The sequence below is a fragment of the Podospora bellae-mahoneyi genome, chromosome 3 (assembly GCF_035222275.1).
Source record: "Podospora bellae-mahoneyi strain CBS 112042 chromosome 3, whole genome shotgun sequence".
Taxonomy (NCBI): Eukaryota; Fungi; Ascomycota; class Sordariomycetes; order Sordariales; family Podosporaceae; genus Podospora; species Podospora bellae-mahoneyi.
In genome coordinates, this window is record NC_085882.1 from 1,185,011 (window position 1) to 1,200,243 (window position 15,233).

The window sequence follows — 15,233 nt, forward strand, 5'->3', positions numbered from 1 at the left end:
GTCTGTTGGAACTGGCTGACACCTCACCCTCGTGATCTTGTCAACATCTCCCGATGAAGCTCAGCCCCGACACCACACGCACGAGTTATGCGCCAATGCTGGACGGTTCGACAAGTCGACTTGAGTCCTGTCGACTTGAACACTGGAGATGGCTCTTGGCACAAGTCTTGGAGGTCCGCGTCGGTGCGTCCTTCCCCGCATCTGACCCCCCATCTCCCCAAGCAACTTCTCGATAGCTCTGCTCCACCCCTCAACCAAAAACTCTGAGGGCTTCCCGTCGGAACGTTCCAGCTCGGGTTTCCCCTCCTTTCAGGGCTGGGCAGCTGCTCTGCATCGCCAGAATGGAGTCGTCGGATCACCACGGCCGCTTTCACTGGCTCTCTATTTGCTACACTCTCTAGGTTTCAGTGTGCTGCTCTCGGCGCATGATGCAATGAAGAAGTGAACTGAATTTGTGGGAAGCCCCGGACGCGCCAATCCAGACTATTCCTCGCCTCCGCATTTTCTAAGATTGCACTAAAACCGCCCAGAACCGGCCCTGTCAGCCAAAGTCACCGTTCGTCTTGTCTTCCCTTTTCCCTGTCGTCTGATAGATCACGGATTCAGCCACCAGCCACCAGCCACCAATCACCATCCACCTGTTTGGAATAATGAAGTTGGAGAAGCTGTTGCAAGCTCTGGGACAGCAGCCCATAGAGTCGTCCGAGGAAGGTATAAAAAACGATGAAGTGAAAACCAGATATGCAACCTGAGGGTGCAATAGTCGGGTAGACACGGACTGAATAGTCTGTCAACTAACACGCCTACTTTGCCGCCAATTAGAGACGTTTGAGCTGTTTGCCCAGGAGCTCCCCTCACAGAATCTTGGCTTCGTCGACTCCAAGGCCTCCACAGTCGAACTGACCATCGCTGGCCGGGATCTTACCATCCATCAGTCACCTGGCGTGCTGTCATCCAACCGTGCCGGCGGCACAACAGGAGCTGGTAAACAACTCCTCCCCCGGCCCCTTTCCGACCCCTTTCCCGCCGTCACACCGCCGTTAATAACGCTTACAAGGCTACGGACACGTCACATCCGAACGTCAGCCTTGCTCAGTGGCTTGTCTAGGATGGAAGGATAAGAGCACTGCTGACGGTATGCATAGTCGTCTGGAAAGTTACACCTCTCTTTGCAGAATGGATCAGCTCTGCATCATCTCTGCTTTTCCAGTCTGAGATCCTGTCCTCGAACTCTCTCGTGTTGGAGCTAGGGTGTGGCATCTCAGCACTGGTCGGCCTGTGCCTGGGGCCTCGTGTCAAGGGCTACGTCTTGACCGATCAGCCTTATGTCGCCAAGTTTGTAGAGCAAAACGTTGCCGAAAATGCTCACATCTCAGCCTCCTCCACTGGCAAAGGAAAGGCAAAAGGGAAGAAAACAAAGGCAACGGCGGCCAGTCACTCAAAAGACAACAATGTCGTCTTTACTCCCTTGGATTGGGAAACAGATGAAGCGACGCCCTCTCTTCTGACCGACCTGCCAGACACAGCAGGAAGAAAGAGCTTCGATGCTATCATTGCATGTGACTGCATCTACAACGAAGCGCTCATCGACCCGCTCGTGTCTACATGCGCTGATATCTGCCGGCTGAGAACTCAAGAGTCTGACACCGAGGCAGATCCCACCATCTGTGTGATTGCGCAGCAGCTGAGGGACGATCAAGTCTTTGAAGGATGGCTCGCGAGATTTATGGAGTCTTTTCACACATGGAGAGCTCCTGATGAGTTGTTGCCAAATGGGTTGAAGCCGAGCTCGGGGTTTGTGGTTCATATTGGAATATTGAAGGAGGCATATACCCCTTAGTACATGATGAATGGAAATAACTCAGGCCACAACGAATATAATAATATCCCCCCTCTACAACTTCCCTTTCGATGCAATACCTATCCTGATTATCCCTCACACATACCACATATCATCCACAGCTTCGTTCAACCTATCCTAGCTACTTCTACAAACCTCCACACCACCGCCGATACCGCATTCACCACCCAGATCAATCAGATAAGATTACCAACCCAAGCCTCTTTTCTAAGTTTTAAGTCCACCTGTCTCCTTTGACAAATGGGGAGTTATGGAGCCCTCAAAAAAGTCTCAACACCCCCTATCCATGGTATCCCGAGTCAGTCTCAGACCGGCCACCCTTGTCCTGCAAGGTATGTCGACCACAACAAAAAAAAAAGATGAAAAGGTTTGATACAAACAGGGATGGTTTTGGGGAAGATGGGGGGGAAAAATAAGGACTCGGATACCGGGAGTCGAACCCGGGGCTGTTGAGGGAACAGACACTTCTGAGAAGTGAGAGTCAACGATGTTACCGCTACACCATACCCGATTTGAATCGTGGATGGTCCAATTTTGATGGGGAGAGGGTGTGGGGATGGGATATGAATAGGACTTGGAAAGGGCAAAGAGAGATGAGGTCTTTGTTGTTGCCAAGCACCTTGATATTCACGAATACAAAATACTTTGTTCTTGAAAACCCTGCTATATCAGAGCACAAGTCTTCAACCCGGAGATATTTCAACACAGAGAGAGAGATGTATACTCTTTGCTGGCAGCAGCCCCAAAAAATAACCTCAATGAAAACTCCAAAGTTATTTCACCATCTTCAACAGATGTCTAGCTAGGTAGCCAATCTAAAAAAGCCCTTCAGGTCTTGGGCTGGCTCTACGGAAGTTTCTTCAAGGACTTTTGCAAAAATCAACGATTTTTACATAGGTATCTTACCGGGGCTATTCCAGCTCCCGTCACTAGCGTACACGTTGTCTTTTAACAATGGGCAAGGCCACTCTTCATCCTGTCTTGCGTTGGGCTCCGGCCCTTTTTTCCCCTCTTAACATCATAGGTATACTCTTTGTCAAACCCTTGCACAAGAGCCGAAAAACACAAGCGCATGTTGAATTGGATCTCACTGTACATTACAGACCCGAGAGACCATAATAAACAAGCACCTCTGGAAATACAATGCAAAAAAGTCTTTTTTATATAAATTCACAATCAAAGAATCCTGTGTCCTGACTTATGACGAGATGCACGGAAATGCATCCGACGATAACCTCAAACCCAAACCCAACACTCCATCAACCAACAAGGCGTGGTGGCAGAGTGGTCTAATGCGCAAGACTAGAAATCTTGTTCCTTCGGGAGCGTCTGTTCGAATCAGGCCCACGTCGAGACACAAACAATCTTTTCATGTTCTTGTTTTCCCTTATCCACTCCGTTGTGGATAGGGCTAGCTTTTTGAACATAGTATATTCCTTTTTGTTACCAGCTGCCCCCAGTCTGGCAGAGAGCATAACATAGGGCTGCTGTCAGACATATCAAATCAGCTTCATTGTTCCTACAGTCGCTCAAAACAGCCAGGGTATATCCCTCAGAGCACACACTTATTACACCAGCCAAAAATAAAACAGCCAATATCGGGCTATCCTACTATTCTTACATGCCCAACCACATCTCTGGACTCCACACTCCCGCCTGATCTCACTGCTGTTCAAGTTCAACAGGTAGCCATCCTAACCCTTACAATCTCCAACTCGCTGCTCTTTGCCCACTCCCCATTCGGCATCATCCTCCACTGCAGCAGCGTTCCCTCGTCGCCTACACTCCCCAACACAACCCCGTCATCATCAAACCCAACCCTCCAAACCGGCGTCCTATGCCCGTCCAGCCTCGACACCATCTCAATCGTATGCCTAATCTGCCCCGGCAACCCAGTGATCTGTCTCTGCGGGTTCTTATTCGCCCCCCCATACCCCTGATGATGGTCCCCCCCATACCCAGCCTCCGTCGCCAGTCCCGCTCGAATCATGCCTCCCTGCCCCATCCCCGTCCCCCTCTCATCATGGGCTGTTCCAACCCCTTGAACCACAGGTGTAATCCCCCCAACAACAGGTGTAATACCCCCAACAACAGGTGTAATACCCCCAACAACAGGTGTAATCCCCCCAACAACAGGTGTAATCCCCCCAACAACAGTAATCACATCTCTCGCCGCCGCCCTGACCGCCGCGCTCCTCCCCTCATCCACCTCCACCCCTTGCTTCCTCGCCTTCTCAACATACCTCCCCATCTCCCTCATCGACCACCCCCTCGCCCCATCCTCCTTCTCCTCTTCCTCCTCCTTATCATACCAAGCCTGCCTCTCCACCGGCGTGTCAACCCTGAAGACCCTCACCATCCCATCCTGACACGCCGTCGCAATAACATCATACCCCCGAATATTCCCCCCCGCCCACGCCACATCCCTCACCAAACCCCTATGCACATCCGACCTCACCTCGGCCGCGAGATAAAACCCCTTCGTCACCGTCTGCACCCCCAAACTCTGACTAATCACATCCCTCGACCGATAAATCCTCACACAGTCCAACGCAACCGTGACCAAGCTCAGCGTGTCGGGCGCGACCCCCGCCTTCAACGCGCTGTAGCACACCTCCGGGTTGGGATCAAACTGCACCTTGAACGTCGTCTCATCCCCCCTTTTCGCAGGTGGCTGGTCCCGCGAGATAGCCACCTCGTCAAGCATAGTATAGTCCGTCAAATTCTCCGGCTGCTCATTCTCGTACACCGTCAACTTCCCATCCGCGCTCACCAGCGCAAGGTAAGTATGCCTCGTCGAGTCAACATGCTTCATGCTAAAAGACCGATACGGACTCCTCGAGTTCCTCGTCTCGAAAACCGGCTTCGGCACCGCCGAAGTCGAAGCCTGTGGCGGTTGTTGCGAAGCCGCAGTCTCGCTGTGCACCGACGGCGTGCCCACCGCGCTCGTCACCGCCGAGTGAGCATGAGAAGTCGCGCTCGTGGCAGTGGTCGACAAGGTACTCGCAACCCCCCCATGATGATGAGGCCCATGACCACCAACACCACCACTCCCCGGCCTCGACCCCTCCCTCCCACCCTCATCGCTCTTTTCTCCCACCGCAGTAGGTTGACTCCATAACGCCATCCCCTTGTTCCCCCCTCCGCCCATGGCATTCGAAAACCTCCTCCCCGGCGCAGCCCCCGGGTCCTCGGCCCAAAGCTTAAACCTGCCCTCCACCCCCAACGAAGCCAACAGGTTGGGGTAAATCGTCGGCGGCAACCACTGCAGCTCGGTAACCTCCCCCCCGTGAGCAGTCCAGTTGTCACAGTGCCGCCACACCCCGTCCCTGTGCCGGTTGAACACGCGGACCTTGCCGTCTACCGACCCTGTCGCGCACCGGTCGCCATACTCGTTAAACGCGATCGACTGGACGAGGTCCTGGTGGCCGTGCTTGAGGATGGGCTCAAAGGTGGGCTGTTCGTCGGCGAGGGGCGCCTCGTTGAGGAAGGCGGCTAGTTTTGCTGACATGGCGCTGTGTTTGTGATATTGTGTTGCAAAAACAGCAGCTGGTGTGTGACTCTCCCGCCTGTCGGAAAGGGCTGGGCTGCCCTGCCTTTGCCTGGCTTTTGCTTTGGGGTAGGTGATAAGTGGGTGACAGGCTCCAACAACTGACGTCGGGAATTCCCACTCCAACAAGACCCCTGGGTCCAAGCTCCCTGCAGGGGCCCGCTCGCTCTCACATGCCGAAATCGACTTTCAAGTAGGGGGGTTGATCACCGAGGTGTAAGAAGACATGCATAAATCTAGAATGCCATAATTTTGTCTATGCCATTTGCTGTTGCTTTTGTTCTAGTATATTTCAACAAATATATACACCAAAAAACTAAACTCCTGCTGCCCCAATGCTCCAATTATCCTCCTTGAACACCAACTGAGCCAGCCCATGCCTAACAAACAACCCAAACAACCCCACCACCATCTGCATCCCCGTAATCTCCATCGCCAACCTATCCTCCCTCAACGGCCCCCTCCACACAAGCCAAAGATTCAAAATCGTAAAGTTCGTCGTCTCGACAAACCTCCCCTCCTCATCCACCGTAACCCCCAACAACCTCAACCCGCCCAACACCTTCAACCCCCACGCAACCACCCCCCTCGGCTGCCTCTCCCTCGTCCAAGGCGTGACGCTCGGCACCAGCAACCCCGTCCTCGCATTAAACCTGGGCAGCCTGTGCCTCGGACACGGCACCAGCCCAAACAACTGCGGCACCGAATAGCAAAAGTTGAATATCTGCGGCACCAGCAGCAAGATCAACGTCTTGCTGAAATGCCCCAGAATGCTCACCACCACAAACACCATGCCCGCAAAATAACAATACGTATCCCCCACAAACACCCTCGCCGGATACCAATTATGCCACAGCAGCGCCCCGGAAACCCCCAAAAACGGCAGCAAAAAGTACAGCGAAAACAAGTGCGAGTCCGTCGCCGGGTGGGGGTACGGCGTGAGCAAGTACAAGCAATCATTGATCGCCAGCAACACCGCAACGACAATCGACTGCGCCACTTCAATCCCGTTGATCCCCGCCAGAATGTTAATACTGTTCGGGCTAAAAATCGCCACGCTCGCCATGTAGACGTAGTACAGCACCCCGACATTCACCAGCTCCCCCAGGTACGGCTGCAGCGGAATCGGCACCACGATCGACGTGACGCCAAAGTCGACAAAGTAAACCACCAACAGCGGTATCGACGCAAAAGCCGGAATGAAAAACTTGTGTCGCCACCGTATGTCGAAAAGATCATCTCCTATCCCCAACAACGTGATCGACTGAAGCGATATAATCGCCGACAAATACGACGCCAACTATTTCCCCCCCACCCCCACCCCTCCCAGTCAGTCTTTATCCCCTTTCCCCTATGTTGTTCCCAAACTCACCTTGCTGTGCGGAAACTTATGCAGCAACCTCCCCCTCTCCACCCCCTCCACGACACTAACAACAACATCCCTATTGCCCCCCCCGCTCGTCGCCGCCACAATGTCCTTGTAAAACGGAAACGGGATGAAGACAATAATCACCAGCAGGTACACCACCGCCGCGATCCCCCCCATGCACTCTGGTATTTCCCGTCTATTATGCTTGCTCATGTCTGTCCCCTTCAGCCCAGCCTTCATCAGCGTCGGGCCTAACCACCTTATCATCGCAAACGACGCCGCGAAGGCGACCCCGCTGAGGGCGAGGGAGGCGATTAGAGGTTCGCCATCGCCTTGGAAGGTATTCGCCAATACCGCGACGCAGGCGAAGGTGAGGGAGAAGAGAGAGAGGGTTTCGGTTCGGGAGAGGGAGGAGGAGGAGGAGGGGGGTAATCGGGATGGGGAACGTGAGCTGGAGGTCGTCATGGTTGCGAGTCGTTGTCGTGAACTGAAACAGTGGCGCTCATGGCCGTGAGCGCGAAGGAAAGCGAGAGTGGTTTGCTGCGTTCGTTCGTTCGTTGGGGTGAGTCGCGAAAAAGGCAATTATTTTCGAAGGGGAGAATGGCAAAAAGGGAAATAAGCCAGATCTCCAAAATGACGTCCCGCGTTGAATCCCAACGGCGCTCGCTGTCAGCTCGAGCGCAAGCAAACAAACAGGGCCCACCGGGCGGCCTCTATGCCGTTTTGGATCACTGGGAGGAAGCTGATTGGAGCGCAATTTGCTTCTACAAACCCCTGTTTGGGCGCTGGTTGCTCCCATGTGATTGTCAATATCTCACTAGGGACTTTCATGATGAACCAAGCAGTCCTCTCGACATAGGCTTGTAGTAAGGCAGCTCCCACAGCGATTAAACATAAGAAAATTCATCTACCTAACTTTTAAGATCCCTGCACAAACCAGAAAAAAAAAAATAAGCTACCGTCCCTTGACCCCCCAACACAGCGAATCCCTGCCCATCCTTGATATGACGTCCCTCACAACCTCTTATGTAACAACCCGCAGTCAAGCAAAGAGATGGTAGAAAACAGAGAGGAAAAAAGAGACTCGGATACCGGGAGTCGAACCCGGGGCTGTTGAGAGAAACAGAAACTTCTGAGAAGTGAGAGTCAACGATGTTACCGCTACACCATACCCGATTACGAAAATCGTGTGTGGTCTCCGATTTTGTTGGACACTAAGTGCGGGTGGTGAGACTATATCGCTCACTTTGTAACTTGGCGCAGAACATATCATACTCTCCCTTGTTTCCCTCATTGGATTCCATACATGCAATATTAGCGAGCAAGGCAGCTCAGACTTGTTTCACCACCAAAGCCGATGCAACGAGAAGGACCTAGATAGACTACTCGATGATTCCTCATCATGCATATACTTCATGTAGACTTCGAGACTTAGACTCAGAAGTCTTCACTTCCTATTCACTTGGAAAACACAGCACCATATCTTCAAGATGAGTAGCATAGAAACCAGATACATAAATACAGTACAAGACGCCCTGCACATAATAACGACAGAAAACAGCCAACACTAAAATAATACCCGGGGACTGCCACCATTATTCCCAAACAGAAAACGGCACAAAAGCAGAGATAACAAGAAAAAACATCGCTGATCCCCTCTTTCTTGCACTGTCTTCCCCGTTTTCACCACATCCATAGTTGCCTAACAGTCCTAAATGCGCAAAAACACATCCTCTTCCATATATCTCCTGCAAACGATCCATCACCGCCGCCTCCCCTCCCAACCTCCTATCTTCACTCCCATCACCCCATGGGTCCCCGAGGAACACAGACAGGCTAGTTGGGGAACGGACTGGCGTATTGGCTCTCATCCAGGTCATCGCTGCAAGTGGTATGGTGTCAAGACCAGTAAGCGAACAAGCCCGCCTAGACGCAGAATTCCTTCCCCCCAGAGTCTGCCGCAAGGAAAAGTTACACCAACCCGTCGTAGAGCGACAGCGCCGACACAATGGTGGCATCCCGCTGCGAGCCTTCCTTGAATTCGTTCATATCAAGGCTGCCGTTCTCATCCTTGTCCATCATCCTAAAGATTTTGCGGACGCGCTTCTCGGGGGTGTCTTCGTCTTCTGGGAGCTTAACCATGGACCCGACCTAAGTTCGCCTCTGTTAGCCTCTCCGTGTGTTTTTCTCATGCACCAAATCGAAACATACCATCTTGTAAATCGCCTCCACAATCTTCAACATCTCGTCGTAGCTGATCTTTCCATCGCCGTCGATATCGTACAGTTGGAACGCCCAATCCAGCTTGTCCTCCATCTTACCCCGGCTGGTAACACTCAGAGCACAAATGAATTCTTTGAAATCAATAGTTCCTGACTTGTCCGTGTCGAATACGTTGAAGACGTAGTCGGCGAATGTGCTTGGGTCACCAAAGGGGAAGAACTGGGCGTAGATCTTTTGGAATTCGCCCTTGCTCAGCATGCCGCTCGGGCAGTCCTTGAGGAAACCTATTTCGTCTTGTGAGAAAAGAACCAACCACAGGAAGAGAAGAGTGGAGGAGGGAGAAGAAGACCTACCTCTATACCATTGCTGCAACTCCTTCTTGTCAAAATTGGTTGACTTCTGGAGCTCCTTCAGCTGATCGTCAGGGAGCTTCTTGGACTGCCTGTATTTCGAGCGCCCCATGTTAGCCCATGTCATGACTTTTGAGTCTTATGATTCCCGATTGTAGGGAATATTCTACTCTCCTCCCCTCCCCTCCGCCATTGACTATTGCTCCCTCCTCCCAGCGCCCAAACTCCAACGAGGAAAAACACTCACAAGTTGCCCATATTCGCGGTTAGAGACTCTATTCGAAATCGCCAATCGACGAGAGAGTATCGAAGATGCCACGCTGGTTATCGCCGCAGGAAACCAAATCGAAGGAGGGGTTTGCGACAGTCTCTTGTCTAGGTCGAACAAGTGGGCAGCTCAATTGCTCAATCGGGCGATGGGTTCGTCTGGCGGCAGTGCTGGTGGGTGGACAGTGCGGGCAATGCGAAGCGGGGGGTTTAGTTTGTAAGCCAGTTCAAGAAACAGCAATGACAAGAAAAAGGCAAGTCTGCTTTGCGAAAACGGAGAGGAGGATTTTGCAAAATGGGTTATGGTTTGAAGACGGAGTCTCGGGGAAGGGAAAAACAGATTGGAGCAAAAGCCAAAGCAAAAGGCGAGGCGAAGGCGGCCGCGGCGGGAAAGTGACGACTACTGCGGCAGTCCAGTCCAGTCCTCTTTCCTGGGCTTGGGCTTGGGCTTGGGGGGGGGGCCGTTGCCCGCTCCCGTCCTGAAGCATGGTGGTTTGGCGCACGGTCACTTGCACTGTACGGACAACTTACTCTTGGGCTCTCGCTGTTACACCATGGGTGCTTCGCTTTGCCTTGCCTCACCTTGTGCCTGCCTATAGTCTGAATCTTGTCAGCTTTGCTGCATACCATGAATCTGCTCCGCCCCCTTTTCCATTCTTCATCACATGGGCAGCCTCGATATGGCGTGCTGTTTTGACCTTACCTACGTCAGAAGCACACTGTGAGGCAGCATAGGTACATTTGTGAGATTGCCCCTCCTTCCGGTAATTGAGGGGCACAGTACCAAACACCACCAAACAAGCTGCAAAAGAGTAGGTATGAACCTTCGAGAAACACATAAAACTGTCAGGGAGGCCAACCATGTCCCTCTCCGTGCTTGTTGCACAGACAGGCGGTAGACCACAACGGCCAGGCAGCTCTTGGTCTCTCTACTGGGCGCAGCAACAACAGACCCTTCTTACCTAGTTTGACTTCTCCCTTCCTCAGCCTCCATGTTTGATAACAGGCCACCTCAGCTCCCTCAAATCAATCGAAAGCCTCCTCCCATCATCTTCATCACCGTCTCTTCCACAATCCCGCACAGTCTAGAACCATAACCCTTCTCACCGTTCCCTTTTCGAGAGAGGGGTGGTTTGCTTACCTAAGGGGGCAGTGCAAACCCGCCAAGGAACCCCCAACCACCACTCGATAAACCGCCATGTTCCCCCCTCCTCAAACTATCTAAGCCGCCGCGCAAGAGCCAGAAACCATAAACTAGGGAGCCAAACTCTTTTTACCTTCTCAGTTCTGACAGGCCTCTCGTCATAATCGAACCCCTGAGAAAAAGCTTGACTCTAGCAATCTCACCCAGGTACCACTCACTCTGACGTAGCTGTGTACGTACACATGTCGGCGCTCGGTATACAAAACCATAAGCAAGCGAGGGGTGCTCGGTCTTGATGGGAACAGTGGCCTGCGTACGGAGCGGCCCGGATCGGCATCGCATCCGGTGCCCCTTGGTAGCTAGGGGTGGATGGCTGAGACTGACTGATGCCGACCCTGTGTTCCTGGCAGCTGACCCTGCCGACACACACATACACCATCCTAGTAGTATGACATAGCACCTCTACATGAAGCCATTGTTCCAAAATGAAAGAAATGCTTATTGAACAGTGATGATAACATTCAACAACAACAAAAGCTAGAAAAGAGCCTGCTATGCACAAGAGAACCTAGTCAACCATTTCAAAATGCTCCTTTCCTTCCCTACATGATTTCCCCAATATTTCCCATCTCTTTTTTGATTCCCTATCATCCATCCACCCACCTCCCAATCCCAACCCCCTCTTTTATGTTGTATGTGTGTTGTGTGCCAAGGGGGGGAATAAAAGAAAAAAAAAATGTTAAGAAAGGGGGGATAAAACAGGGCAAGTGTAAATACAAACTTTGAATAACAACAACAAGAACAACAACAACAACAAGAACAACAACAACAACAAGAACAACAAGAACAACAACAACAACAAGAACAACAACAACAACAACAACAAAACCAACAACACCAAAACCAACAACGAAAAAAAGGAAAAAAAAAGCCTGCCTGCCTGCCTTCTAGTGGTAACAAAAACCACACACGCTACCGCCCCTATGATGATAACACCTCCCATTCATCACTTCCTTTTTGTTCCCTCTAACCCACCACAGCCTTCATACTCAAACTCTCCAAAAACCCACTCAAATCCTCCTTCTTCACCTCCACCACACAATGCTCAAAACTATCAATCCTCACCCTCGCATTCGTCTCAGCCACCACATCCTGAAACGCCGTCCCAAATCTATTGAGCCCATACCCCCTCTCCCTCGTCTCATCCTCCTCATCCTCACCATCATCCTCATCTTCATCCTCACTGTCCTCATCATCCTCTTCACTGTCCAACTCCGACCCATCATCATCCTCCTCTACATCTTCCCCCCCCTGCTTTCTCCTCTGCTCCCTCTCCCTCCTCTTCGCCGCCTTCTTCTCCTCCCTCATCCTCTCCTTAACCTTCCTCGCCTCTTCCCTAACCCTAGCCCTCTCCTCCCTTTCCTTCACCTTCTTCTTCTGCGCCTCCTTATCCAAAAAAATCGTATCCGGACCACCACCCCCTCCCGTCCCAACAACAACATACACCCCGCGCTTCTCATCCAGACTAGCCACAACAAGCGGCGTTCCCCTGCCGCCCAACGCCAGCCTCCCCGTGGCATCCTTTTCTTGCTCCGCCAGCGCCTCCCCAATCCACAACGCCAGTTTTGTCAACGCACCCGGGTGGTTAAACAGCTGGCTATCCGGCGAGTCCTTCACCACGCACATCCGAAACGCGCGCAAGTGCGAGATTTGCTTCTTTTTGAGAATCGTCGTCCCGGTGGTAAAGATGGCTTTGTGAAGGAATTGCGCCGTTGGCAAGCCAGCCTTTAGCGACTCAATATCCTCGAGAGCGTCGTAAGCAGCCCAGAAACGTGGCAGCCATTCCTCCGAGGGGGCCGTGGCAGTCGACATTTCCATTAAATCTTGCGACGGACCGTCATTGCTGCTGGAAGAAGCCTCGGGGCTGTTCTGACCTACTTCCAAAAGGGCGCCAATGACAACACCAACATCTTGCGCCGAAAGCGTGGCACGCCACCCCCAGCTCCTGACGAAACCCCAGGAGTCCTTCGCGCCGCCGCGGTCTTTCCCGTCGGTATCGATAGTGGGGACTAGTTCGTCGAGGTTGTAGAGGGAGGCATACTTGAGGAGCTTCGACCGGAGCTCCCGCTTCAGCGTCATGTCCATGTGAGTGTACGATTGTTTACACTGCACCAGACTGACCCCCATCTTGGCGAGGAGCTTATGCAGACGCTTCAAGCCAGTCTCGCTCCAGGTCTTGAGCCGTGAGAAGAGATACGGCGAGTGGAGCATGCTATCGTACAGGCTCCAGTGACGAATCAACAGGAACTTCGGCTCGGGCGACAGACGGATGCTGGTGTCGTCTGGACTTCGGGCCGTGGTGGGAATGATGCCACTGTTCTCCGGGACGGCTCCCCGGCCAATTTCTGGGGGGTTCAGACGACGGACTTCGTCACGCAGGAGCTGTCGTATCCTGGCACCGCGCATGCCTAGCCAGCCAGAGGCTGGGCGGGCTTCGCCGGTGCGGACTGGGGCTGCGATGCCGGCTGAGGAGCGGCCGTAGAGTTCCATAGAGGTGACTCCGACAATGGTGAGCCAGAGGAGGTCGTTGTCTTCACGGCCGAGTTCTGAAGCCAGAGAGTACATCATGGAGGAGATGGGTTCCGAGTAGGCGGTACCGAGTCGGTAGTAATCTCTGAGGATCGTCTCGTTTTCGCGCCGTAACCGCAGCAGCCTTCGCCGAAGTGTCCTTGCGGACGGTCCTTTTATCGGCTGGGCCGCGGTGGGCGGATCTGCTGGGTCGCTGCTAAAGACCGGCCCGTCGTCTCGGAGTGATATGAGTCCTCGTTGTGCTGGCCGTCGGGGGGAGTCTGGAATAGGAGTCGACTGTATCATGTTAGCATTTGGGCTTTACTAATACCCACAGAAAAGACATACGGAATTACTCCTCCGTTTTTGCCTTGGTCTATCATCGTCATCCTCGTCGCTGTCGTCCTCAAAGTCCCAGGATTTCCGCTTCTGACCAGCTCGAGGCACCGCTGAGCTTGGTAGCTCGTCGACCTCGCTTTCCTCGTCACTGCTTCCTCCAAGATCCTCCCCGTCATCCTCAATTTCCGGCATGTCCAGCAGAGCAAGATAGGCGCCCTTCTCCTTGACCAAGTGTTCCTCAATATCACCATCGTCCATGACAATGATTCCTCCCTTGCCCGGCTTGTAGTTATGTTCGATTTGGCCAGCCTTGACCCCACGTGGGGTCCTGGCTGAAAATGTCGTCGCATCCTCCGTCTCGGGTTCTAATGGAAAGCCACCAAAGACATTGGACAGGTTCCAAGGCCTATGAGAATCGGCCACCCAAACCTCAACACCACCAAACGTGTTTTCTTCCCCTTCGGGTTCCAAGCCCAAGGCACTTCCCAGATCAGCCATACCACCAACACCCAAGCATACCACCACTCCACCGGCACCGCCCCTCGTTTCCATCATGGGACTGACGAGCTCTTGTCCAATGCGCTCCAGGTCGGCATAGCCTGCCACAGGCTGGATCTTGTGCGGGATATAGTCATGTTTGAAGAGACGCGTGAGAATTCGGCAGGCGCAGAGCGCATCGGGTTCGAGGGCTACAAGCACGAGAACAGGTGGTGAAAGGGGGTGTCGAGTGGCCTGCAGATGCAGATATAACTTCGATATGAGTTCCCTAGGAAGATACATGGCGAAGGAAGAAAAGGTAACGCGCTGCTAATTTTGCCCGGCGACGGAGAAATCGCCGACGGGGACCTCTAGGAAAGAACGCGAGATTGTTGTCCCTTGGTTGGTTGATTATACCCAGATTTCGTCCGCTATAAAATCGACCGCGCAGTGCCCCGCGGGCGAGGGAAGGGCGCGATCGAAGAGATTGTGGACCTTCAGGGCGAGAGAGATTAGGTGAGTATGATAGCAGTAAGAATAAGAATTCGAAAGCGACTTCAGACTTGGTATAATAAACGGCAGAAACGCTCTGGCTCTGCTGAAATCTTGCAACAGACAACAGACAAACAAGCAGGCGTGTATTGGTGGTGTTGGTGTTGGTGTTGGTGTTGGTTGCCCATTAATTGGAATATAAGTGGAGCGCTGTTTATCGAGGCCGAGACTCTGCAAGACGCGCTTCGACAACCCAGGACGCGACTTGCACCGCGGGACACACAGTACCAATTTTATGAAGTGGACTGTGCTTCCATCTCGTCAGCAAAAAGGCTTGTGCAACTCCAAATGCGCACGGACCAGCCGATAATTGCCTGCCGCTAACATCCCTCACCTCTCACCTCTCACCTTCCACACCACCACCCCTCTCGCCGATACCACACCACCTCTCACTGCCAGCTGTCCCATGCCCCGCTCGCTCTACTGTACTTGTGACAGCCCCCTTGCAACGCCAAGTGTTCCTCTCCCAACCTCAGCAGCAAGCAGAGCAGCAAGCAGCGCAGCCATTGGGGTGACCTCCTTGTTTGTTTCAT

General features: G+C 52.9%; 5 protein-coding genes and 3 non-coding genes across 8 annotated transcripts; 4 read left to right on the plus strand and 4 right to left on the minus strand.

The window, feature by feature from the left end:
- The first annotated feature begins 98 nt into the window (after positions 1–98).
- RKM5 (Ribosomal protein lysine methyltransferase) lies at positions 99–1,941 on the plus strand. The gene is made up of 3 exons (XM_062877487.1): positions 99–711; positions 787–984; positions 1,146–1,941. Exons 1-3 carry the CDS (start codon positions 651–653, stop codon positions 1,838–1,840), a joined length of 954 nt encoding a protein of 317 aa, XP_062733265.1. The 5' UTR covers positions 99–650; the 3' UTR covers positions 1,841–1,941.
- A 339-nt stretch (positions 1,942–2,280) lies between these two features.
- On the plus strand, positions 2,281–2,372 carry QC761_0051130. Its single transcript has one exon. It is a non-coding gene; the product is annotated as a tRNA-Glu (tRNA).
- Positions 2,373–3,131: 759 nt separating this feature from the next.
- On the plus strand, positions 3,132–3,213 carry QC761_0051140. Its single transcript has one exon. It is a non-coding gene; the product is annotated as a tRNA-Ser (tRNA).
- A 326-nt stretch (positions 3,214–3,539) lies between these two features.
- ALG7_1 (tunicamycin resistance protein) lies at positions 3,540–5,372 on the minus strand (the record flags this gene model as incomplete). Its single annotated transcript, XM_062877488.1, has 2 exons — positions 3,540–3,928; positions 4,013–5,372. The coding sequence occupies 2 exons, from the start codon at positions 5,370–5,372 to the stop codon at positions 3,540–3,542; spliced, it is 1,749 nt and encodes a 582-aa protein (XP_062733266.1).
- A 355-nt stretch (positions 5,373–5,727) lies between these two features.
- Positions 5,728–7,481, minus strand: ALG7_2 (tunicamycin resistance protein; the record flags this gene model as incomplete). The annotated part of the gene is made up of 2 exons (XM_062877489.1): positions 6,784–7,481; positions 5,728–6,711 (listed from the first exon to the last, which is right to left on the minus strand). The coding sequence occupies exons 1-2, from the start codon at positions 7,243–7,245 to the stop codon at positions 5,728–5,730; spliced, it is 1,446 nt and encodes a 481-aa protein (XP_062733267.1). The 5' UTR covers positions 7,246–7,481.
- Positions 7,482–7,863: 382 nt separating this feature from the next.
- Positions 7,864–7,956, plus strand: QC761_0051170. The gene has a single exon. It is a non-coding gene; the product is annotated as a tRNA-Glu (tRNA).
- A 286-nt stretch (positions 7,957–8,242) lies between these two features.
- On the minus strand, positions 8,243–10,033 carry ncs1 (Calcium-binding protein NCS-1). Its single transcript, XM_062877490.1, has 4 exons — positions 9,601–10,033; positions 9,357–9,445; positions 8,992–9,287; positions 8,243–8,931 (listed from the first exon to the last, which is right to left on the minus strand). The coding sequence occupies exons 1-4, from the start codon at positions 9,609–9,611 to the stop codon at positions 8,752–8,754; spliced, it is 576 nt and encodes a 191-aa protein (XP_062733268.1). The 5' UTR covers positions 9,612–10,033; the 3' UTR covers positions 8,243–8,751.
- Positions 10,034–11,790: 1,757 nt separating this feature from the next.
- Positions 11,791–14,856, minus strand: CDC45 (DNA replication initiation factor cdc45; the record flags this gene model as incomplete). The annotated part of the gene is made up of 2 exons (XM_062877491.1): positions 13,681–14,856; positions 11,791–13,629 (listed from the first exon to the last, which is right to left on the minus strand). The coding sequence occupies exons 1-2, from the start codon at positions 14,449–14,451 to the stop codon at positions 11,791–11,793; spliced, it is 2,610 nt and encodes an 869-aa protein (XP_062733269.1). The 5' UTR covers positions 14,452–14,856.
- Positions 14,857–15,233: the final 377 nt, after the last annotated feature.